The sequence below is a fragment of the Meriones unguiculatus genome, chromosome 17 (assembly GCF_030254825.1).
Source record: "Meriones unguiculatus strain TT.TT164.6M chromosome 17, Bangor_MerUng_6.1, whole genome shotgun sequence".
NCBI lineage: Eukaryota > Metazoa > Chordata > Mammalia > Rodentia > Muridae > Meriones > Meriones unguiculatus.
Genome location: NC_083364.1, coordinates 23415380 through 23440569, shown reverse-complemented (window position 1 = coordinate 23440569; position 25190 = coordinate 23415380). Strand labels below are relative to the sequence as shown.

Genomic DNA, 25190 nt, shown 5'->3' with positions numbered 1-25190 from the left:
AGTTACAGGGATATACCCAGGGATATATTTAGTGAGAACCTGTTTCAAAACAAAAGCCCAAACCAAACAAACAGCAAAAACAAAACCCAAACCACCTTAGAAGTGCCTGAGCAGAACCAAGGACAGGAGTTTGATCACTGTATCCCTCAAGGTGGCAGAAGGGACTCCTGAGAGCTGTCCTCTAACCCACACATGCACACAGTCACAAACATTTTATTAATACATTTATTTTATGTGTATAAATACGTGCATGCACCATGTGTACACAGATCCTCATAAACTGGAGTTACAGAAGACTGAGCCACCATGTGAGTGCTGGGAACCAAACTTGGTTCCCTCTCTGCAAGAACAAGTGCTTAGTTACTTAACCCTCTCTCCAGCCGGACAAAATTTTCTTAACTACACTTTTGTTTTTATGTTAGTTTATTTACTTTGTGTCCCAGCTGTAGCCCCCTCCCTCCGTCATCTCCAAGCCCACGGATAAGGGAGGTCCTCCTCCCCTTCCATCTGATCCTAGCTTATCCGGTCTCATCAGAACTGGCTGCATTGTCCTCCTCTGTGGCCTGGCAAGGCTGGTCCCCCATCTGGGGGAGGCAATCAAAGAGCTAGCCACTGAGTTCATGAGGCCGGACAAAATTTAAGTTCGCCCACAGAATCCCACAAATGAAGGCTGTGTTACTGCTGGTGAAACTGAGACATCCCGACATGACAGGTCTGGCAGGTTACCACAGCACTTAAACTTCCAGAGCCACATGAGGCCAGTGATGTATGTGCCTCAGAGCCAGGGGCAACTGGACACGTTGCAGAGCCATCAACCTAGAGGGAAAGTGCATCCACCCTGGGAACCGTGCTAGGTCTGACTATCCCACTCCAAGTGTCAGGGAGTGTCATTTGTCCCTACAGCCTCTACAGTCTCAGAAGTAGTCTTCTAATGTAAGTGGACATTCCCATGACTTCCAGCTAGTGGCCCAAACTACCAATCCATGACATAACTTATCAAAAAGCTAGAGGCAAGTTTTAATCGTTTTATTTAATTCTTCAATAAGAATTATTCTCAAGGAACAAATTTTAAATAATTGAATCAGGATGTCAAAAGATCTTACATCATACAAAGTGTAGATCTGAGCACAATAAAACCAAAAGAAAGTGGGACATGGACGAACCTCGTGGCAGAGTGTGTGGCATGCTTAAGATTCATGAGTTTCCGCTTCAGCCCTAGCACTTGAAAAACAGAAAAACTATCAGAACCTTGGGTAATAAATAAAGTCGCAATAGGGGCACATAATGTCAGCATTTATTCATTTGGCTTCACCATGGAATTCACTGATAACCAGCAGATTAAAATGAGAGTGAATTCATCTGGATGAGATCCCCTCTGTAAATAAGAGCAGAGACCATCTTTGTCAGGTAGTCAAGTCCTGGCCTGAGTGGCCATGATTGGCTGAAGACACTGCCCCACATACAGACCTGGGAAAGAAGAGCAAGTCAGGAAACAGGGAACTGCTCTGCTGAGGCCCTAGGAGCACCCTAGAGCAGAAAGCATGAAGAGGAGGAGGTGTCACCATGGGACCTGAGAGTGCTTTCTCTCCCCCAAAGCAAGCACAACCGCCAAGGTCTGCTGTTTTGCATCCAGGACAAGCTTGGGAGTTCTTAGGTAACTCTAAACAAACCATAAATAACAGAGCATTCTCTGAACTTGTCAGAGCCAGTAACTATAAGCCAGTGTGTTGCAATTGGATCTTTTATTTTCCAGTCAGCCAACAGTTTTGGACTTAGGGCTTTCTTCCCTTCTTACGAAGCGACTGTCCCTCTCCAGAAAAGGCAACGAATCTTCCCCCAGCTTCATCCTAGGTGTAAAAACACGGTATTATTTTCAGAAACTCCTCAAAATTTACAGTAACTGCTTTATTCTGTAGACTCATATACTATTTATCTACCTTTCCTACTTCATTATTTATAATAAGAAATGGCAGCCAGGCGGTAGTGGCACACGCCTTTAATCCCAGCACTCAGGAAGCAGAGGCAGGCAGATCTCTAAGTTTGAAGCCAGCCTTGTCTACAAAGTGAGTCCAGGACAGCCAAAGCTATACAGAGAAACCCTGTCTCTAAAAACAAAACAAAAAAATGCCACTGGAGAGGCTGAAAAGATGGCTCAGTTGTTAAAAAGTATGAGCTGCTTTCAGAGGACCCAGGTTCAGTTCCCAGCATCTATCTGGGCAGCTCACAGTTGACTGTAACTCCAGCTCCAAGGGATTTGACTCCCTCTTTTGGGCTCGCAAAGCATCTGCACACACAGCGCATGTATTCACACAATCACACACACACACACACACACACACATAAACGAGTATGAAATGTCTCGGGAATTTGTGGCACTGAGAAACTCACAAATTACAACTGAGTCTACTACCACCTTTGTTTCTACATTTCCTGCACAACTGATCTCAACTCATGGAGGAGCCATTTTCTTTTTTTAATTTTGAGTTTCCATTTTTATTTTAAGAGATCACCTACACTTTAGTGATTAAATTTAAAAGATGTATATCCTCTGATCAAATTTATTATCATTTTGAAAACAATTTTTGGACTCCTTAATAAATGATATTTGTAACTGAGATCGTTTAAACTTTCTTATGGAGAAAAAGAAATCCAGACAGCAGCTAAACTACAACAGTTTTCTTCTGCCGAGCCTCAGACATTTCTATTATGTAGACTGAGTGATAGCAACAAGGGTGGCTGTACTGATGCCAGGCTTTCTTTTTTTCCCTTTGAAACAGTCTTCCTACAGCCCTGGCTAGCCTGAAAACTCACCGTGTAGACCAGCTGTTGCCTCCCAAGATCTGGGACAAAGGTGGATGTCATGGTGGGGCCTGGCTGCTCAGTCTCTAAGTTAAGAGTTATGATCTTTGACCCATTGCTCAATCCATTTTGAGATTTGGTTGATATTATCCTCTAGCTTTTCTGGTTCATTACTGAGCAGCTGATGCACAATTTCTTCTTTGTATGATGCTATGGCTGCTTCATAAAGAACTTGAAAAAAATCTCACACTGAATATTGTCTTGTAGTGTCTTCTCATTATAACCCCTTGTTTCAAGTCATTTGTACAATATATTATTATCTGTGCCCAAGACAAATACTATATGAAACCAGCATTCAGGAAAGAAATCCCAACCATAAGCCATTTTCATCTCAAGTCACCATTTCGTACATCTCTCTTCTAAACATCCAATTACACACCACACCACAGTGTTCTGGTGGCCTCCCCCTTGTGACCATGTGAAGGAAGGGAACCTGTGGCTCCTTGCTGTCACCCAATACTCAGAGAAGATCACAACACTTATTAGCCCAGGAAAAGATCAAAATTCAAAATTCTAAGTACAGTTTCTTTTGAACATCTATCACTTTCACATCAATAGAAAATTTAAAAATCCTAAATTGAACCATGGTAATTTGAGAACCTCTTACACAATAATCATTTTTTTTGTTTCCAAATTTTTACATGTATGGGTGTTTTGTCTGTATATATCTGTATAAAATGTGCATACAGTGCCAAGGGTGGCCAAAAGAGGGCCCTAAATTCCCCCTAAGATTGGAGTTGCTGATGGTTTTAAGCTACCATTGTCGGTGGTGTTGGGAACTGAATCGTCCTCTGAAAGAAGACAGGGTTCTCACAGCGTTAGCCATCTCTCCAGCCCCATAACAATCATCGCAATGTAAAAAGTATACTGCTCCAAGAGAAAAATCACTCTCAACCCAAAATATTATTTCCAGTCACCGTGTTTACTTATGCTAAAATCTCAAGCCTGTGAGTTTCTAATCTAAACTCCTGCACTTCCTGTTGGCGGTGTACTCAACTGCTGAGATAAGGGGCTTACTGTCTGCACATAGCTCTAGGGCTTTTTGTTGTTGTTGTTGTTTGTTTTGTTCTGTTTTTTGTTTTGTTTTGTTTTTTTTCCTAGAAGGGAATTCCTGGCTTAGAGGGTATACATATTTTTAAAAACTTTTTTATATACAGACCAACAGCCATGAGAAACACTACCAATCAAATCCTTCACCAGCAGCAAGGTTTATTTCTTCAACACTGCAAAAACAGCAGGTATCACCCCCCGCCCCCATTTTGCTTTTAACTGCTCCAGGTATGAGGTACTACCTCTTGGTCTCCTATGGTAGAGGAATCTGCAATTTGCAACACATCTTCACACCTACTACACATCTGAGGCAATCAATGTGTATGTGATTACAACCATGAATGCAGAGCACATGCAAACCACAGAATGGAGACCTCTGCACACAGCCTTCTGTTTCTTCTGACTTCTCTCTCCTCCATGTACCTCATCACTGCAAGACTCAACCAACCTCATCTGTTTGAAGGTGTATCCCAAACTCTATGGCTTGCCGTTTTCTTGCTCTATAGCCCAGAGTGGCCTTGAACTTCTGATCTGCCTTTGCCTCATTGCTAGAATTACACCACTGTGTGAACCACCACTGGCTCTAGCCATTTCTACTTATTTTATTCAGTGAGGTATACCCTGAAGTAGATTCCCCAGAAAGGCTTCTCAAAGGTGTCTTTTGTGAGGTCCTACATGTCTGAATCTGGTTTCTCAATGGTAGGTGAGCTAGTGGACCAGTCTGATAGAGCTGCCATGTCAATCACTATAGACTTGATGACTAAATAAAAACTACATTAATTTATAAGCATACTGGAGATGAGAAGTTGAGACCAAGGTATCTGCAGGCCCCTATAGCTGGAATATGGCCCTTCTACGCCTGTACCTGTACCACTATGTGGTAACATTTTCTTTTCCTAAGAAAACTGGAAAACAGGTCAAATTTGATTATGGCCCATTTTCCCTTAATTGTACTCTGTAAAAGGCCCTATGTCCAAATAGTCATGTTGTAAGAACACAGAAATTTTGAGGACAAAGTTCAATCTAGAAAGAATTGGGTAAAGACTTCTCAGGCTAATTTTTCCTCTTGGAATTTTGTCTTACTTTGTTCAAAGAGTCATTTTAATTAAGTAGTCCAGGCTGGCTTCAAACTCACAATCCTGTTATAGCCTCCTGGGTGCTACAGTCACAACTGTGCTACCATACTTGGCTTCCCGTGAATATGTTTTTCAAATATGTTCTTTGTCAAGTTTATATATGTAACGCATACAGATTGCTCTCACCCCCCACCTTCTCTTATCTCCTTCCCACTCATTTCCACAGCCCCTCTTTATTACAAATCTTTTTTTGTTGTTGTTAAGATTTATGTATTTTTATTTTTATGTGTTTTTCCTGCATGTATGTCTGTGAAGTTGCCAGATTCCCTGGAATTGGAGCTACAAACAGTTGTGAGCTGTTATGTGGGTGATGAGAATTGAACTCGAGCCCTCAAAAAGGGCACCCAGTAAGTACTCTTAAGTGCTGAGCCATCTCTCCAGCCCTCTACAAATCTTTCTAATCCTATATATTCATTCTGTTTTGTGACTGAATGGATTCAGCCAGATATCTGTGTGAATGCGGACTCTACTGGCAACCTGGGAGGCTCAGCAGGTGGCTGACAACTGAACACAATGACGCTCTCTCTTCTCAGAATCTGTCAGTAGCTAATAGTTCAGCTATAGCTCTTTAGCTCTTTCCCTACATCACTGTAAAAAAAGTTGTTTTTTACTCATTTGTGTGTTTTACCGATAGATGTGTATGTGTACTGGGTGTGGGCCTGGTGCCTATTGAGAAGATGACAGGTCATCTGGAACTGGAGTTGGGGGTGCTTGTGAACCACCATGTGGGTGCTGGGAGCTAAACCCAGGTCCTCTGCAGGTGCAACACATGCTCTTAACCACTGAGCCATCTTTCCAGCCCCCTTCTCAGATTTTCAGAGACTGCCTGTGTGTGCATCCAAAGACAGTATCTCTAACCTATGGTGACCTCTGATCTTTCTAGATCTTTTTCCTGCTTCGGTCTAGAAAAATTTTCATTCACTGTTCGAGCTCAGTAGCCCCATCTAATCTACAAACTAATGACCTTCCATTTAGAGAAATTACTTTCACAATTTCTTTTTCCTTCCTTTCATTCATTCACTCATTTATTTTTGCAATGAAGTCTTTTTTGTTTGTTTGTTTGTTTGTTTGTTTGTTTGTTTGTTTTGTTTTTTTCGAGACAGGGTTTCTCTATGTAGTCTTGGCTGCCCTGGAACTTACTCTGCAGACCAGGCTGGCCTCAAACTCAGAGAGCCATCTGTCTCTGCCTCTCCAGTGCTAGGATTAAAGGCATGTGCCACCACCTCTTGGCTGAAATGAAGTCTTTGTTACCCTGGCATCCTACTGCTTCAGTCGCCTTAGTTCTAGGACTACAGATACACACTACCATGCCTGGCTTTTCACAATCTGCATTACTTGGACTGATTCTTTCATTTTATTTTGCCTCTGTGCTAGAGATGGACACCAGGACATGATGATCAAGTACTTTAGCACTGAGCTGTACCCCTAGCTCAGACCTGCATGTTTTCTGTATCTTTACTGGAAAGGAACACTCTTTTGGAACTCTTGCTATTTAACAGTATATTTAGGTCTTCTTTCTTGGGCTTATGAGAGCAAGCTCCAATATTCAACAGCAATAGGAAAGCCTGGCTGCCACTCTCTGGAGTCCAATAGCAGCAAATTAGTGAAGGCTTCAACAGGTAAGATGCAAACACTTGGTCCTTTATTATCTAGTAGGATAGATGGTCCTAGGCTAGTGACCTTCCATGAGGTCTTCCTCCTGGGATTGAGGAGTCATAACCCTAATACAGTGTGAGAAAAGTGCTATGGCTCTAAATGCATTGTAATAGGTATTCTATCTTTACCTCTCATTTCCAAATGTGCCCTCTGGGATCTATACCAATCTGCCTCTTGGCTTTCCCCTGGTCCAGCTTAGAATGTAGCTGTCTACAACCAATTAAAAGCAGGTACCACTTGTGGTTCTGCCAAAGCCTTGCTTCCAAATTTATTATCCCATTATCTTTCACCAAAACTTTAGTGGCTTTCAGGATAGAGTAAAGCTATGACTAACAAATACTTAAATATCTGTGGATAAAACAGATCCAGCTGTGCCTGCCAGCCTTACTATCATTCTATAAATCACAATGGCCTGTTAGCATGATGAAAGCTGAACTATAATAAAGGATATAGGCAGGTTTCATGCAGATGCTAGCTAGAGGCCTATTAACTTCCACTCCCGAGCCTGGAAAAATGTACAACACTATGTCAGCTTAAGGGACATTAACGGCCAGAGGTTGCAGGTTGGCCTGGTATATGCAGACAGCACCCAATCTTTGTCTCTGGACACCCCAGAGGAAAAAAGTTCATACTAGAGGAAAAAAGTTCAGTAGCCAAGAGTGTCTGACAGTGGTCCAGCAGCCCACCTTATATAGGCTCACAGCACAGCTGACCTCTGCCCTATTGAGGCACCTCAAGGGAGATTTTTTTTTTCTTTTCTTTTAAGCTGGGTCTCATTTAGCAGAGCGCAGCTATGAGCTCCTGGATCTTCTTGCTTCATACCCCAATTGCTAAGATTACAGGTGTGCACCATGACCAGCTAAGGGTGATCCTTTGAGAAAGGAACCAGCAAAGCCTAAGGTCTAACAAAGATATCCTAGAAATACATGTCACACTTGGGCGGCTGCATTGCAGACAGACAGAGCTGCTGTGTAGAATGCAATCTGCAGCAGGATGAGACACTTACAACTAATGCCCAACACCTCCCATTTCTAAGGCAGCCACCCCACCCCAACTGCCTGGTTACAGGAACATATTGGTCATAAGAGGTCTGCTGTCCTGATGTCATTGTGAAGGTCACTTTCTGAATGGGGTGACACTGACACAATGTGTGAGGTGGTCAGGGGCTCAGGCCCTGCACCCATGCATCTGTGCAGATAATCAAGTTCACAGGTACATCCCAGCAATGAGATGTTACTTAGGAAGCACACTGAGGTACCTGGTACCTGGCACTTGACCAGGCTCTGTGAGCCAGTATCATGCAAGTCACCATAGTTAGGCAATGTCAGGATGTAGCTGAGGCCTGAACTTCCATGACTGTATTCATGCTAACTCTCATTGAGGTCTTGATAATTTTGGTCAATTTGGCTTCTTCCAAGAACATGCACGTACATCCAAGGCATCACGTGCAACCATGGAGTCAGCTGGACCTGTTCACAGTACACAGCTCTGAAGGAATCTTAGCCCTACTGTTCCTATGTTACAGTCATACCTCTTACTCAGGAGTCACTGCACAGAAATAGTAAGCTCTAGTTATAAGTTAGAACCAGAGATAAGCAAGGGGCAGGTCAGTATGTGTGAGGCACTGGGTTCAATTTCCCATCCTGAAACAAAAAGTAAGCAAACAGAAGAAGAAAACCACGTGAGGCCCCAGATTTTTTCATGCAGAACCTGAAGTCAATTCTTGACCCCAGCATTGTGAAGCCTTAACCAGTAGACCTGCAATGGTTCTATGGAGTAATCAGGCTATTAGGAACAGCAGCACCACAAGAAGGCGATTAAATGTGACAGAAGCAACCCTATTTTGAATGGTAGAAATACTAGCCATCACTAGTAAGTAAACCCTATGACCAATGAAATAAGCTTACCTCTTCGACCTTTTTGACCAATGGACGTGAATTTCTGATGAAAGTGATCTTACCAAGCTTAAATTCGTAATTAGGAATCCCTCTGTGAAGATGATAGATCAGGAGAAAGGTCAGTTCCAAGGAGGACTAAGATTTGCTTCTGCCGATCAAGAGGAAGGTAGGGAAAGACAGCAAGTACCTTCTTGGTAACTTTCTGGTATGCACTACTCTACCTTCTCTGTACCTTCTAGGAGGGAATCACAAAGTGAAAACACTGGTTGTGGCATAGGGGACTGTGGGCACTGGGCTAGCCTCAGATTTCTCTCAAAGTGCTCCACTGAAACCCACGTTCTCTTTCTGGTCACACACAGTAGAGAAGCTAACATATCCCTATCCCTGACCTGGCAGCCACCAGAAGATGGTTTTCTATGACTCCTAGACCAACCCCATCATGCTCTACTACTATCAGAGGGCAAGCCAAGGGTTTGAGCCTACTCAGTAGCTTACTGTCCTGCCTCCTACTGGAATGAGGCTCTCCTGTGTCAAAGTTGTGCATCAGACCTTTCTTGCAAAATGGCAAACACTCAACAGGGACAGTCTAGAACAGACCTACCTTTTAATGTCCCCAGGCTTGATAGGGGAAGGACTGGGCTCAACTCCTTTCTTCTTTCCATCTAGTCTATTCCCAGAACCAGAGAAGGCCTGGACAAGGAAATCAAAATAATATATGCTAAACTTCAAGAGTGAGCAATTACCAGCCTTCTTCTAGAGACCCCAGAAGAGGTATGAGCTGGTCCCCCTGAGTGCTGCTAGGCAAGAAGTCTCTACCAGCCCCTCAAGGAACTGCAGGAAGCCCCAAAGAGCTGAATAATAGGCAGCAGCAGTGATGCTTGACCTTGCTAGCAACACCTGCCAGGTCCCTCCTTCCCAAAAGTCTAGTCATGCCGACTCCACTGCTGCCCAGCACCTCAGCACCACACATTAGCCACTCCTGCCTGCTTACCAGGGGGCCTGGCTGGTGAACATGCAGCTTACTTTCATAGAGTGCAGGCAAGTAAGCGCAGGATGTGTTTTCAGAGGTAGAACAAATGTGCTAACAATGCTGAGTTGAAGGGATGGGTTTTGTGCATCTATTGTACTAATTTGACTTTTTGGTAGATACCTCACCACTACACACACACCTACCAAGGGACTATACGCAAGTCCTTTTAGGCATAAATCCTGAAAGGAATAAGAGAAGTTGGAAGCCTTTCAGGGTTGTCAAGGTTCCAGGAAAAAGCACATATTAAAACGTTTGGTAATTGAGTGAGTGCCTGATTTGTTTGCTCATATGGATACCCAGAGATCACATCCTGCTAATCAGTTCACAACGCATCAATGACAACAGTTACTGGTGTCGGGATGCAGAGACACACAGTATCTGGTACTCACACGGAAGCCCATTTCTCCAGCGTAGCCACTGTGGTCAGCTTCTCCCTCCTGACAAAAAGGAAAAAAAAAAAAAAAAAAAAAAAAGAGAGAGAGAGATTCTCAAAATGGGTAGTCAGCCTTCCTCAGAGCCTCCTGTTTCTATTGCTGCCCCAGTCTCCATCAGCTAGAAAACTATGTCCTCCTAGGAGGCAAGCCTGAAAAGCAGCAAGGACCATAACCCAGCCAAACCCTGCAGAGTCCATTCACAAAGAAACAATTGAAGGGGACAACTCACCAGATGAAAATGCTTGCCAAGGAGAACCAACTCCCAAAAGTTGTCCTCTGACCTCCACACACATGCATGGCACTCACATTTCCAACCCCCACACAACATATTTAAATGTAATTACACAAAAGAGGCACAGGTATAAAAATATCACATACATGGTTAATCAAGAGGAACTCAAGAAAACTACTTACTATTGACTCCTCATGCTGCACTGGTCTTTCTGGTTCTTTATAGCCCAAGGGAGCATCAAAATCGACCTGTGTTGTGAAAATAAAAGGTAATTCTGAGACACGGCCACACTCGGCCTCCTTAACTAATTCAGAGAGCAGTGGCTTGAGCGTTCTAAGAAACAGCACTGAATGTGCACTCTGTCCAGTCTTCCCAACAGCGGTACTTTATACAGCTCAGCATCACTACAAGGACATCAACACATTAGACACACTGCTGTTACTGAAAGCTATGTGTGTGTGTGATTAGTCAAACATAACTCTATCACCATGGAGGTGTGTGCACCCATTACCCCAGCAAAGGTGCTAATAGTACTACAGTGACCCACATATTCCTGGCAACCATTAACCTGTCTTCCATTTCTAAAGTAATACAAATAAAAGGAGATAATGCAACCTTTCTTTCCCTTTTTCTTTTTTGGACAACCAGGACTCTTGTCAATGACTTGTTCCCACTTAGCTCTTGATATTCAAACATTCGCTCGTTGGCAAGCCTGAGGTGATGTGAATCCAGCTGCCTTACAGACAGCCAATTGCCACGCCTATTTGCTAAGAGGAGCTACCAGGTGAGTGGGCTCTTCCCCATGTGTGACACCCTCCTGGGGTCCTGACCTCAGTTAAAGTGGAAAAAGTCACTCACATTCATGTCACATTCAATAATGGATACAGCCTTGTCAGGTTTGGTCTCCATCACACGCAGTTCATAGATCTGCAGAAAGAACAGAAAGATGAACAGTTTCGAGGTAGCAATGGAGGCTAGCAACATCTCTGTCACTGTGGTTCTCAGCCTGGCTTGTGGAGACAGGAGCTTCACACCATCACTATGCCTTCCAGCACTGACAATGCTGCTGTGGACTTAGAGCAAAAGGTACTGGTCCCGACATGTGGGTCCAATTCCACAAGCTAGTTGGCATCATATTGCAAAAGACTATTCCTGATCTAGATAGTCACATCTAGGAATTCATTCTAAGAAAAAAATTAGCTAAGTGCTTAAAAAGTGTAAAAATGCTCATACCAATAATGCTAAGTCTATCCTCTCAAAATGCCTATCAGTAGATAAATGAATTATCCTTATATTTTAAAAAAGAGAGGAAGAGAGAAAGAGAGGGAAGGAGAAGGGAAATGAAATCGTGCTGAGGGTGTATAGAGCTCAGCTGTTTCACACACAGATACCTATAATATATATGGACATGCACCTGCAGCCGTGTCCATGTGGAGGTCAGAGTATACCCTTCATGGGTCTACTCTGGGGTTGGTTCTCTTCTACTTGTGAGCTTCAGGGATCAAACTCAGAGGTTTGATGCTGGCTCACAGGACCAGCATCTTTACCTGCACCTCACCAGCCCTGCAGCTTGGCTGTAGCGCAATTTTGTACACTATGTGCAAGGTTCTAAGTTCAATCTCCAGCACTGCAAAAGCAAATGAATAAAATTAAATAACAGGGCTGAAGGGATGGTTCACTGGGTAAAACATTGGCTCATGATCTGAGTTTGGATCACTGAACCCACATAAGCTGGATACGGTGACGTAAGCATCTGTATCACAGCATGCTCCTACCAGGAGAACAGCTGGTAGTACACAGGCCAGCTAGTGTGGCCTGGGCAGCAGTGAAGAAGACCCTGTATCAGCAAAGTGGAAGTCAGGGACCAACTAACATATGAGCTTTTCCTCTGACCTGCATACATGTATACACACACACATACAAAATAATAATAAAATAAAACAGAAAGAAAATAAAGACAAGCCAGATGTGGGGCATACGCCTGTATTCTCAGCACGCAGGGAGGCACACACAGGTGATTTGCTGTGGGTTAGAGGACAGCCTGGTCTACAAAGAGAGTCCAGGACAGCCAAGGCTACACAGAAAAACCACGTCTCAGAAAACCAAAAAGAAAAAATAAAGACAAGACGATGAAGACTTTTTTAAAGAAAGCATTTACATTTCATTTCAAAATAATGTACTTTTCCTTATTCTGCAAAAACTTTATCACCTGAATGTCACCATTACTAAATCACCTTATTACAAACAATACTGTGAAGCTGTTTATAGATTACAGCTTATTTAAAAAGGTATTACCTAAAAAATCTGACAAAGCTAAAGATAAGAACAGTTATCAAAAAAAAAAAAAAAAAAAAGTTGATCTGAAAGCAATTGAACCAGAAAGTAAGCTTGACTTGAATATTCAAGATACAAGGCAACCACCAGAGACGCAACTGGATCCCTACATTAACACCTTGTAAGGAACTGGCTGACCAGGTTTCTGTGACATAATTGTGAGGACCTACTCTGCAGAACTAGAGTATTGTGAATGACATTAGCACTGCTCTCAGGGAAGGCCAAGCTGTGCTAGGCTGGGGTCACTACCGAGCCCTGTAGGTCAGTCCTGGCACAGCTCTACAGCTGTCAGTTTGTGACAGGCACCACACTGCCATGCTCCATGCTTATGATGGGACAGCCTATGATGGCAAAACTTGTATTACCCTTTCCATCAGTATACTCTATGGATAACGGAGAATTGATGCCTTCTTGAGCTTTGTGAGAACTCACTTGTAATTTCATCTAACTAAATTGTCTTGAATAAGAGACCCTAGAAGCAGAGAACTACAGGTGAACATAAGCTGTATTCAGACTCAACAGACCTAAGTCAGGAAGTGGCTAAGGAAAGATCTACATAAAATAATATATGCCTTCATGACAAGAGACCCCAAGAAGCAGCTATAGTCTACTTCCAAGGTGACCAACAGCATTTTGCCCCACAGCAGGGCCTGCTTTCAAGAGAGGGTATTACAAGAACAGGGACACAGCTTGCTTTTGGTTCCTCCCAGCATGGCAAAGGACAGAAAAGACCTTTGGTGGGGAGGGCGGTAGGAACTTGCTTTGTAGTCCAGACCAAGCTTGAACCAACAACCCTGTTGCCTCAGTCTCCTGGATGGTAAGATGCACCACCAGGCTCAGCCAGCTAAAGCACTTGAACAAAAGAGAAGAACAAAAGAGGGAAGAGGAGGGGAGATAGATTGGTTTCTATTTTAAGTCTCTGAATGTCTTGCCTGTACCACAGGCATTCCTGGTGCCCACAAGGCCAGAATGAAGTTTCCATACTCAAGAGGCCTTGCCCTGGGAGGAGCTACCTGCACAGGGAAGATGACTGATGCAGCTTCTGTAAGTCACAGTCTGGCTCACCCATGCCCCTGTAATTCACCCCAACAAACTCTTTGGATCACTAAAATATTTAGATGGAATTATTTTTCTCTGGTCTGTTTTTCTCTCTGGGTAAACAGGCAGAGCAAGAGAACATTCTTTTAGGGATAAGGTAGCCAGGCTCACCTACCTTCTCATTGTAGTTGATCGCAATCACATCTCCAGTGGTCAGACAGGCAAAGTTTCTCAATGCATTTTCTAATCTGGATGCATGCTGTCAAGGCAACATGACAAGGTGCAAATCTTCAATTGGAAACAAGTGCTTGTGGGAGGTTGCTGCAGCTAGACTCAGGTAGACAGTACCACGTGGTAACACACAGCTTTAACACAATGGTTCACTACTCCCTATGACTCTAAAAAGAACATTCTTCCATTGAACAGATGGACAGGCTGACCTCAGATGAGCAGGACTGGCTCCTAGAATTACTTTGGCAAACCCTGGCAAATGGTGCAGTGCCAGTGCCCCACTTCTCTGCTCTGCACAGTCTTTGTTCCTTTTCTTATCCCTGTAACCAAATACTCAAAAAGAAGCAAGCTCAGGAAGAATTTATTTGGGTTCAGTTTGCCTTTAAAAAATTTCACCATGAAGGGAAAGGGCATGCAAGCAGGACAGGCCTGCAGCTGGGGGGGTGGGGGGTGGATCTATTCACATTTTGCTCAATCAGGAAACAGAGAAAAGGAAATGATGGCACTCAATAGTTTTCTCCCTCTCCCTTTTTATTCAGTCAGGGACCCAGCTCCATGATAGGGCTCTCCACATTCAACCGAGTCTTCTCTCCTAAGGTAAACCTAAACAAGCCTACAAACCATGTCTATTCTGTGATTCTAAGCAGTCAAGCTGAAAATAAAAACTAACCACTACCACTACAAATACTAAGGCTGCCTTCACCCCATCAGTCATACTCAGGAACAGCAGTTATCCAAAATGATACCCCTTCCCCATGATAACAAAGAGAAAAAGCCTCCAAAGCTCACTGGTAAGAGTGGGTACAAACTCTTGTACAAGACTCAAGACTGGTTCCCAGCATCAACAATGGACAGCTTACAATCACCTGTACCTACAGCTCCAGGGTATCTGATACCCTCTTCTGGCCTCCAAAGGCACCTAGACTCACATGCACCTACCCACCCACCCACCCACCCACCCACACAAAAGTAAAAAATAAAAGAGGCTGAAGAGATGGCTCGTTGGTTTAGAGTGTATGCTACTCTTTCAGAGGACCAAAGTTTGGTTCCCAGCACCCATATCAGATGGCTCACCATCACCTTCAGGAGAGCTCATGCCCTTCTTTGGCCTTCTTGAGTACCTGCATGCATGTGCATGTACTCCACCCAAACAAACCCATAAGAATTTTTTTTAATCTTTAAAAAGCCCCTGAAAGGAATCTCATTAAGTCTACATTATAATATGGGAAAACACAGAGATCCTAAAAAGTTAGGGTGAAGAGACCTATCCTGCACTGACAGAAAGACATTTGGAGGCCATTCTGAAAACAAATTAAGCAGCTCTTCCCACGGCTGTCCCCTGCCTGCAGGACAAGACAGCTCTACCACTGTCTGTACTGTGGAGACAAGTATCCAACATGCCCCTTGGTCTAGGACTCAGCCAGCTGGGGGCTCACACAGACCAGCCTGTCAAGGACCTGTTCAGCAAATGAGTCTGTCAAGGCCCATCTGCATCGAGAATTTCACCCTTGGCACAACAGCCTGTTTCTGACAGTGAGTGGTAACATGTGGGGAGGGAGGTAGGAGCAGTTTCTGTCTGTATGTTTGTTTTTAAACATGCTACTTGTACATGTTGCTGTTTGAAACTTTTGTTGTTTTCCCTTAGACAAAGTATTGCTATATACATTTGACACAAAGGATGTCCCTCACCCACACTGGTCACATTTATAAATACATACAGCCAACATAAGCTAAGAGATGAACATAAAAGAAAAAAAAAATTCATTAGAACTTAAACTTTTGCTTTCTGCTTACTAAAACACAGAAAATGTACTCAGCCAACATTTATCCTCTTAAAGCAAATGGTCCTTCGTCTGAGCACAAAGTTGGCTTGATTACCTAGTTCATGCTGAATCAGGGCCCAGGGCTCCACAGAGGGCTGGAGGTAAATGAGCCACAGTGCCCTTCCATTGGATATACTGTGTATCTTGGTCTTTGTGCTAGGCAGCCTCAAAACTAAACGAAGGTTCTGCTTTAGAGTCTACAAGTATCTGCAAGTTACCAGAGAAGGCCAAAGGCCCCCTGAGGTGGTTGGTCAGAACCAAGAAGATGTACTAGCCGAATGCTGTTTATATCACTCACAACTTCAATCGGCATGTGGCTCCCATGCTGTTCAGTGATGGCAAGGAACCCCCCTGTAACAAAGAAACTCATATGTCAAAAGGATACACTGCTTTAGGGTTGGTGATATCCAGGAAGTCCGGGCTCTGAGGCTGGAACTTAGAGTAGGTAGCCACTTGAAGGTTGACACTTTCCACCTGAACCAGGCCCCCTTCTTCCAACAGCAAATTCTGCATCATCTAAAAAAAAAAAAAAAAAAGAAAGAAATTGGCATGAAACTCCAGAAAATTAAGAAGCCTCCACGGCTAACATCTGCCAGTCAGTACACTGAGCAGGTCAAATTCTTACTTAGGTGGAAGAAGAGCCCAGGACAAAGACTTAGAACCATTTAATTGTGATCAAATGCCACAGAAACAAAACCAAGTGAGGGGCACACATGGAGAGCAGACTAAGCAAAGGAGTCAACTGAGGCTGCAGCATCAGCGTTGTGATCTGCCTCTGCCAAGGCCACCTAGCCTGGCCACTGTTTCTAAACCCCAGTACATATTATTTCCCTGGAATGCTAACCTCCAAGCTTGTCCCACAAGCAGCTTTTCAGGCCCTGACACAATCAGGATCATACTTTATACATATACCAACCACACAAGGAAAGGCCCCAGAGATGTCTGCTACAGAGGGTTACTTAAAACACTGATAGACTACCCAGTAAGACAGATAAGGACAGAGGATGGGGACAGAAAGACATGAACAAAGGCTGTGAGAATCTGGCATGTAGGAAACCAGGACACTGTCATACCAGTAGTCTTAAGTCAGAGGCAGGGAGTTGTGGTCAGGAGAGAGGGATAAGTTGCAGGTCCCAGAATGGATTTCTGCTAATTTTAAATCTTTTTGAAAATAAGTTGGATATATAGATGCACAAGTAGAAAGAACTGCAGAGTGAATTTCCATTGTCCTTCCCTAACATCTCAAAGGTAATCAAAACATGGTCTACCTCCTTTTATCTTTAGGGGCCCCAGTGCTGGCACCTTCCATGCTAGGCTCCTCTGAAGCAAGCAAGTCTTCAGGGATGCAAGTCCCTTTGAGAACATTCCAAAGGAAGAAGCAGAGCTATGGTCCAAGTAGGGAGGCACTCATCTGAAGAATGGGGCATGATGAGGTGCAGCCCCGGGATGAGACCAGAGGCTCTAACACACTGTACTTGGAATGACAGAAATGGAGAACAGCCTTTCCTCCAAATGCCACAACTAGGGCAAGTGAGGGTTCTGTGACTCTAAGTACAAGTGTCCCAAGGGTAACAGCCAGCCTGCTATAGGTCAAAGCAGTATGAGGTGGTCAGACAGGAGGAAGATAATTGTGTTATGTGGCTCTGGAGTACATAAGAGGGGAATTGCAGACCTGAGAAAAGCCTACTGCTTCCCCAGACAGAAGCAGAACATAGCCACAGAAAGCACAAAGTAAGAAAAAAAGGCCAGACCAAGCCCTGGGGAATGAACAGATTTTTGAAATGACTTGAGGACAACAAAGAAGCAAGAGGACTTGAGATCTCACTCTCCGCCTGGTCCATTAGTGAGTACTTTGGTGCAGACAGCATGGCATGCCCTGGCCTTGTGGTACCCTAATGCTAGCACGCAAATTCCTAATAAGCACAGCTCAACAGATGAGGTTCCAGCAGGAAGGAGACAGGCTAGCATCTGTTGTAGCCTGGTTTTCCCTAAAACTTGGCAGCTTCAGGTAGGATAAAGCCAGTGACCAGCCAGGTGCAATCACCTGAGTGAGTGCATATATCCCCTTGTCACCTGAGATAAAAGTTAGGCGATAGTGGGCAAATGCCTGCCCATGCCGTGAACTGGAAGGCCAGCCCAAAAAGGGGTGAGAAAACAAGTGTTATGACACTCATACCCTACAGCTTCCTAAGTGCCATGTGGCAACTCAGAGAAAGGAATTCAGATATCTTCCTGAGCTAACGTTGAATTTAGACAAGCAGCTACTCAGAGTGCAAGTCTGGAATTTAAAAGGAGAATCTTGAAAGCACAGTGTTGTCATGACCTCCCACTGCATCTCACAGGTGAGTAATAGGGCTCCTCTCAGGAAGAAAAGGACGGAGAGAATCACTACCCTACACTTCACCCATCCAGTGCAGCTTCAGTGACCAGGCCTGCTATTACAACAGGCCTCGTGCTGGGGTAGACACAGAACAGTAAGCGATGAGTGTAACTAATAAGCAGTCCCACGGCAAGTCTGCACAAGGAGACAAACAGCACAGAAAAGGCCTCTAAGTAGGAGTTGCAAGTCTAAGCAGGTCTTCTGTTGGAAAGAACATGGTCATATATCATCAAGCACCCTGGGGTCCAGCTGGACAAGGGTGACAAGGACAAGAAAGAAATGATCTTTAGAACTTGAATCACATGTAATCGCGAAAAGGAAAAGCTACTCCTCTGAAATGTGCTGATGACTGTGATAGAGGAAGCAGGTGGGTCTCAGCTTCAGAACACTGTTCTGGCGGCAGTGGGGCCTCCACCTATAGCAGACAAAGCACTGTGACCTCAGCCCCATTCACAGCCTACCTAGGGGCTTTCAGGACACCATACACCATTCAAGCACCCAAAACAGGATATAGGCTTCCCTGTGAAGGCTTCCCAGAGCTGAGCTTGTCAGGTGGGCAAAGGACAGGAGGGAGGGATAGAAGCCAAGAGAGAGAGTTGTACGGTCTCCAAAGCCACCCTACAGAATGCTTGCTACCTCAGGACCCTCCCTAAAAGGCTAAGTAGTTCTGCTAGCCCCTCTGAGGTGCCCTGCTCCAGAGGAAGCTCTAGAGTGTCTCATGCCCCCGATGAGGCACCCAGGTCTGCAATGACACCCTTCAGGTCAGCTTGGCCTGTGTCTGTCTACACAGAGAAGCGCAATGTTTTAAACATACACAGCACACTGCTGAAGCTATTCTCTCATGCATGCACATTCACACAAAAGGAGAGTCTCTACTCAGGAGATCCCCAAGGGGAAGATTCTCTACAGGCCTTGGCAGCCCAACTCACCCAGTGGGGGAGGTAACAGATGCCTTCATCAGCAACAAACTCCAGTACACCACAGTGGGTCATTCGGTCTGAATTCTTATTGGTCAATTTAAACAGCATAGGATAGGTGATGTTGAGCCGGCCTAAGAACAAAGAGTATAAAACACAAGCAGGTACCCTGCCCACAACCGGCTCCTGTGAAGAAGCCCCGTCCACCCAGGGCCCTATCTTATGGGGTTGTGCCCTAAACTTCAGTGCCTACTCCCACATCCCCTTACTGCTCAAGTTAGAGGGGTATTACCGTCTGCAAAAACACACCATATAGCCCTAGAGGTGCTTGCATGTAGCACCAGCATAAACATGATTTTCCGAAATTGTGATTCTTGAAAGTAGCATGTTCATTTATTCATGAACAACTTAAGTGCCAACCATGTGCCACACAAAAAATGTACCTTTAAAGGTTTCTATTTGATATTTGAGATTGTAAACTGGCAAACACCAGTAGGTATCTGCTGCCGGGGAAAGAAAGGTTGGAAAAGGAGAGAGAGCAGGGAACAAGCTTCCTAGCCCCTAAAGACACAGCCCTCCAGGTCAGCTACCAGACACATAATCTAGAAAGGAGAACAGCTAGGCAAAGGAATGAAGAAAAAGAACTCAGCCAGTTCAAGGATTGGCCAACAATGAGGCAAGATGGCTGGGGCCAGGTGTTGAGAGTCAGTCAGGAAGGGAGAGACTATGAGAATGCATAGAACAGACACAAGTAACTAGGCTCAGTGGGCAGCCCCAGCTCAGCAGGGTTATAACATGGTATGCTTCCAAATCCAGTGGTCTATTGAGTTAAGGGCTGCACGGAGGGCAGGAGGCAGCAAACAGGACTGTTGGAACTCGGACTTAAAAGACACAATGCAGAGAGAGGAAGCCTGGCCACACAAAACAGAAAAAGCCAGGAGACCAGGACAATGTGGAAAGGGTCTGAGAGGGCATCAATTGTGTTTGCCATGTCCTAGGCAATTGTTTAATCTTCACAGAATAATCAAGAAGGTACTATCATTTCCCCTTGTTAATTTATGGGAGAAACTGAGACATGTTGTCAAAGTAACATGCCCCCAACTACCCTGCTCAGGAGTGGTGGTGCTGGGATCCCGAACAAGGTTGCTGAAATCTGGGCACTCCGACACTTAGACTGCAGCTTGTCTGGTTAAGCACACAACAAGACTTACTCCAAAGCCTTGAATGGCCTCTATCTCAGAGGCCTGTTTCCACCTTCCCAGTGTTGGGATTAAAGTTATATGCCACCACATGTGGCAAGAGGAGTCGACTTTGCAATGGGAGGCATAGTTCTGGCCCCTCTCTCTAAATGCTGAATGATAGAATGAAGTGAATCTGGAAAGAGCTTGGGTCGGAAGCTCCAAAGCAGCCTGGAAAACTGCCTCACATTAGAGGTGACCTTGCTGGCACAAGGGTGACTAAGACAGTAGACCAGGACCAAGGAGCTAGGCTACCACTAAAATACTCCCAGACATGGAAGCCACAAGTTGACTCATGGACGGTTTTGGGTACCCCAGACCAAACTCAGCCCAAGATCCGAGACTGCTGCAATTAACGGAGATTCTTGTATCCCTCAGCCACTGCCTAATGGAGAGCCTGACTTCGAGCTCCCCAGTTCTCTGCGACACTTGATTCCTCCAGCTAGAGCAATAACCCATATTTCACAAATCAGGACTCCCTTGGTCTTACTTGGTTACAAAAGGGTTTCTTCTACCACTTAAAGAGGTCTGTTGAGACTGTCAGGTTGAACATGGCAGCACACACCCATGACCTCATACATGCAGAAAGTCAAGGCAAAAAGGTATTAAGTTTGAGGCCAGCCTAGTTAACTTGGGTGAGACCCAGTCTCAAAGAAGAAAACCCTTTTGAATAAGCACTTGACTAGCATGCCCGAATCCTCACTATAGCAAAAGCAAATACATAAGGTCTGAATGTTGGGGGCCGGAGAAATAGCTCAGTAGTTAAGACAACTGTCTGCTCTTCTGGAGGTCCTGAGTTCAATTCCCAGCAACGACATGCTGGCTCACACCCATCTATACTGGGATCTGATGCCCTCTTCTGGCATGCAGGTGTACATGCAGATAGAGCACTTATCTACATAATAAATAAATAAAATTTTTTGAAAGGTCTGATGGTTGATCTAATCTGGTCCAAAATCTCACTGATATAGTTCCTGTGCATCTTCCTGGATATTGTGGTAAGGACTCACCGAGGCTCCTGGGTCAGCTTAACCCAAATGCAAGACCAAGGACCCATTCTGCCCTTATAATGACAGCCTATTGTGAATTGAACCCCATGGCTCTGTTCTAGCTGCTGCCTAAGTAGAAGCATCCACTGGTCACAATCCCAGCAGAGCTGCCTCACAGGTCACCTCCCTACTTATAACTATAACCAGAAAGGCTTGATATGCTCCCAGTTATCACCATAGCTTCAGTAACAGTGGATGTCCCTTACTGATCATCAAAGAAGCTAAGCCAGTAGTTGAGCAGGGAAAATTGCAGAGCCCAGACAACAAAGTAGCACCTGTTCTCTTCAAGTCACCACTACATCCCATAACCAGTCTCCACAGGATGAATTCAAAATTTCAAAAGCAAAGAGTGTATCCATTAAGGCTGGCCATAATCCAAGAAGGAAGCATGTGGCTATTATCGAGTGGCCTTATCTGGCATTGCATGAGAAAATGACAGCTCAACTCTGATTTCCTCAGGATGCAGTGTCACAGTGAAAGTGAAAAATTCAGGCCTGGAGCTCAGGAGAGCTATCTGGAAAGGAGGTGAAGATCTGTTTCATGTGGTCCTCTTGTAAGCCCATCATTTCTTCCTTTAGGGGATAACCTAGTAAGGCCACACCACAGTATCAACTGTTCAAGCACTAGGCAAAGTACTGCTTCTTTTTACCTAGACAAGTTCTTAAGCCAGGCAACAGCCAAAGGGACTGGGGGTGGGGGAACAGAGAGAGAAATACCCTTCACTGATTGGTGCTATAGGGCCCAGGCAGTGGAAAGCACAACCACACCTTGCCTCGTCTAAGGTACTTGTGGCCTTGGTCCTTCTAGCCCAGCATACCCTCCAGAGAGGACTCTAACCACATCCTGACAAATGTTACCCAGATCTGAGTACAACAAAGAGCCCATGCTCATTTCTGGCATCCATACTTATATTACCCAAATTGTTGAATCACTTAAAAATACTCACTGAGTTGATCGAGGGCTGAGGGTGGCATAATTACTGTGAAAAGAATATTTCAGAAATATTAAGTAAGTAAAAATAAAAGGATAAAACAAAGGCAAGATGTATACTTTTGATGTATCTTTTAAAAGCTTTAAACACTAGTTTGGGGGAGCCAGAATTTCATAATGACTTTTCATAAAGAATCTTATTACTTAAGTTATAAGCTTGTGAGCACTGAATGGCACTCAGCCATCAAAAGTAATTAGTACTCTACTCCCAGCATCCGTGCCCTAGGACAAGTGACATTTTTACTGTAATGTTAGTGTCTGGTGCCCACATGCAAAATAAGGACTATAGAAGGGCTACAAGGCTCATAAAGTTTAGGGCAGGAAAGGTTACTATTCAAAATAAAAACAAGCACATACTCTTCCCTCCTTTCTCCACATCTGACCTGTCATTAGGCCCTGCTAGCATGGACACGGAGAAGCAGCGGTACTGCGTGGAGAAGCGGTTCTGGAAGACCCGGGGAATCGGGTGGTCAAACATGTTGAAAGAGAACTAGAAGGGAGAAAGAAATGGTATTAGCATTAAAACAACGCACTTCAAATAAATAAATAAAGTAAGGTCTCCCTGTGTTCTCCAGACTGCTCATAAAGTCCTGAGCTCAAGTGATCTTGACATAGCATCCCGCAAGTGTGTGCCACTGAATCTAGCTCAAAGGTATACTTCTTCAGGCCAAACATTAAATATGTCAAGTCATCAGTGCTTATAAAGAATATAGCAGAAAAAAAAAAAAAAGAATATAGCAAACTAAAATCTCAATATTCTGACTTCCTAGACAGCACAGTGAACCTCAAATCCTTTCTGCCCCCCCCCCCAGACTCATCTCTCAGGCCCAGTTTCCAGTGTCTGTAGACAGTACAACTTTACTAAAATATAAAACTTGGTCCTAGCAGGCCTCCCCTTCCCATCTTCCTGCTACTATTCCCTATTCTCAAGATGAAGGCTGGACCTTACATATATCTCACAGAGATTCATTACTGCCTACCCACCATCTCATAATCTAACACGTCCTGTCTGAACTTGTAAGTCTATCTGGAGCCCTTTCCCCACCATCCTGAACTTAGAATAGCACCTCTTTTACTAAGTGCCTACTGCTTGTGTACCTCTGATCTGGGCTTTAAGAATATCACTTTGGTTATGTTTGGATACTAAGGAAGCAGATATCGTATCTGCCCTGGCGAACCTGGTATTAAAGACAACAAAATACATATATCAGGGAGTTTAAAGCCGAGGAGCAGGCATGGGGACAGAGAACACCTGAGAATGGATGTTACAAGTGCTCGGGAGATTCTCATTAGAGAGTGTTACGAGAGTCAAGTGGGCAGGAAACAGAAAAAGGCATTCCAGGTGGTGGAAAAGCCCATGTGTGCGCTCCTTCATCTGGCTCTTAATTTCAATCCTTTTCCTTCTCCAGCAGGCCTCCATGGCTTGGCCAGAGGTCAGGGTTAGTGCTTCTCAAGATGCTCACAGCACAGGGCAGACATGCACACTGTCTGTGAGTGTATCCTCACACCAGCTGGCAAAGTTAAGACATGAGGAACCACACCCAAGGTAGTCTGCAGACGTCCACATGCACCCAAGCACAGACTCACACTCTCTGCATTTGTATTCTCAAGCCCATGTGCACACACACATCCCCCAGCAATAAATCTTAAAAGATAGTTCCTCAGTTACTAGCACAGAAGTTTTCAATTTTTTATCTTTTTTTTTTTTTCTTTAAGCACCAGAACTGTTTGACTCGGTCTTAGGTACACAACCCACAACTCCCTTTTTAAATGACGGGGCTGTGGAGGGTACTCATCAAAGCTCTTTCCCCTCTGCCGTCCGTCTAAGCTACTGCTTCTCTTATGCATAACATACGCAAAGTATGCACCCCTAACACTATTCCTGCAACTCACGCACCATGAACACGACCACCTGGTCCTCTACCGCTCCTACCGTCCGTGTTTTAATTTCTTTAGAAGATCTGATGCCTAACACATCAGGCACTTTACTGCTGGTTACATGAAGGAACTTAGAAATTTGGTTCAGCAGTGACACTCAGAATAAAATCTAGTAACCATTTCTTGCTTTTAGCAAATAAGTGGCATGGAGTCAACTTTATATACAGTAGTAATGTACACATACTGCAACCAGATGGGTCCGACTTCACATCTCAGTAAGCTTTCGTGAGTACTGCCTCTCTTAAGTTTTAGTTCTCTGGGCTAGTACAATAACTATGTCTCGTGGGAACCGAAGGAATTAAATGAGGCTGTGCTGACAAGAAAAAAAGTAGCCAAAACACTACCTATTGTTCGCAACGTGAACAAAACGTGACACAGACCCTAAGATAAAGGTCAGGGAACTTAGGCAGAGCTTAATGTCCTTCAGATTCTCCTCCCTCGCGCCACTCCCCAAGAACTCTGCAGTTAGCTTGAGTTCATGAAAACCTGTTGCGCGACGAGCACTTAGGAGAACTACGAACACAAAGCAGCAGATTCCTTTCTTCTCTCAGGGCCTGCAGTCCCACCGAGAAGCATGAGACATGCCCCGGACAAGCTAAGAGGAAAAGAGGCGGCTCGTAATTATGGACCCCACTTGGGACAGTGGAGCCGGCCCGACGCAGGCCGGGGTGACTCGGCACCTCCGCCCCCAGGCCCAGGCCCTCCCGGCCGAGCGCCAGGGGAAGCTCTGGCCTCACCCGGCTCCCGAACCCCAGCCAGCTTACCATGACTGACAGCGCTTGGTGACGCCGCTTCTCTTCCTGAATGTTACAATAGAAACCCCGAGCGCCTTCTTCACAGCCGAGGCCACGGCTCTGAAACCCAGAATCCGCGAGAGGCTCACCGGAAGTGACGGAGGGAGAACGAAGGGAGGGTACCGAGGTCTGTTGGCGGCGGCAGAAGAACAAAAGGTCATGG

General features: G+C 44.7%; 1 protein-coding gene across 2 annotated transcripts; it reads right to left on the bottom strand.

Annotated features, from left to right (window-relative positions):
• Positions 1 to 1011: 1011 nt before the first annotated feature.
• On the bottom strand, positions 1012 to 25151 carry Ufd1 (ubiquitin recognition factor in ER associated degradation 1). 2 transcript variants are annotated; one of them, XM_021645203.2, is made up of 12 exons: positions 24998 to 25151; positions 22653 to 22785; positions 22252 to 22284; positions 19031 to 19152; positions 16107 to 16237; positions 13843 to 13915; positions 11154 to 11222; positions 10478 to 10543; positions 10019 to 10066; positions 9201 to 9289; positions 8609 to 8690; positions 1012 to 1847 (listed from the first exon to the last, which is right to left on the bottom strand). In XM_021645203.2, the coding sequence occupies exons 1-12, from the start codon at positions 24998 to 25000 to the stop codon at positions 1773 to 1775; spliced, it is 924 nt and encodes a 307-aa protein (XP_021500878.1). In that variant the 5' UTR covers positions 25001 to 25151; the 3' UTR covers positions 1012 to 1772. The 2 variants fall into 2 exon arrangements, with proteins under 2 accessions (XP_021500878.1, XP_021500879.1); XM_021645204.2 differs by having other exon boundaries at positions 22679 to 22785; positions 24998 to 25123.
• Between the last annotated feature and the right edge of the window lie 39 nt (positions 25152 to 25190).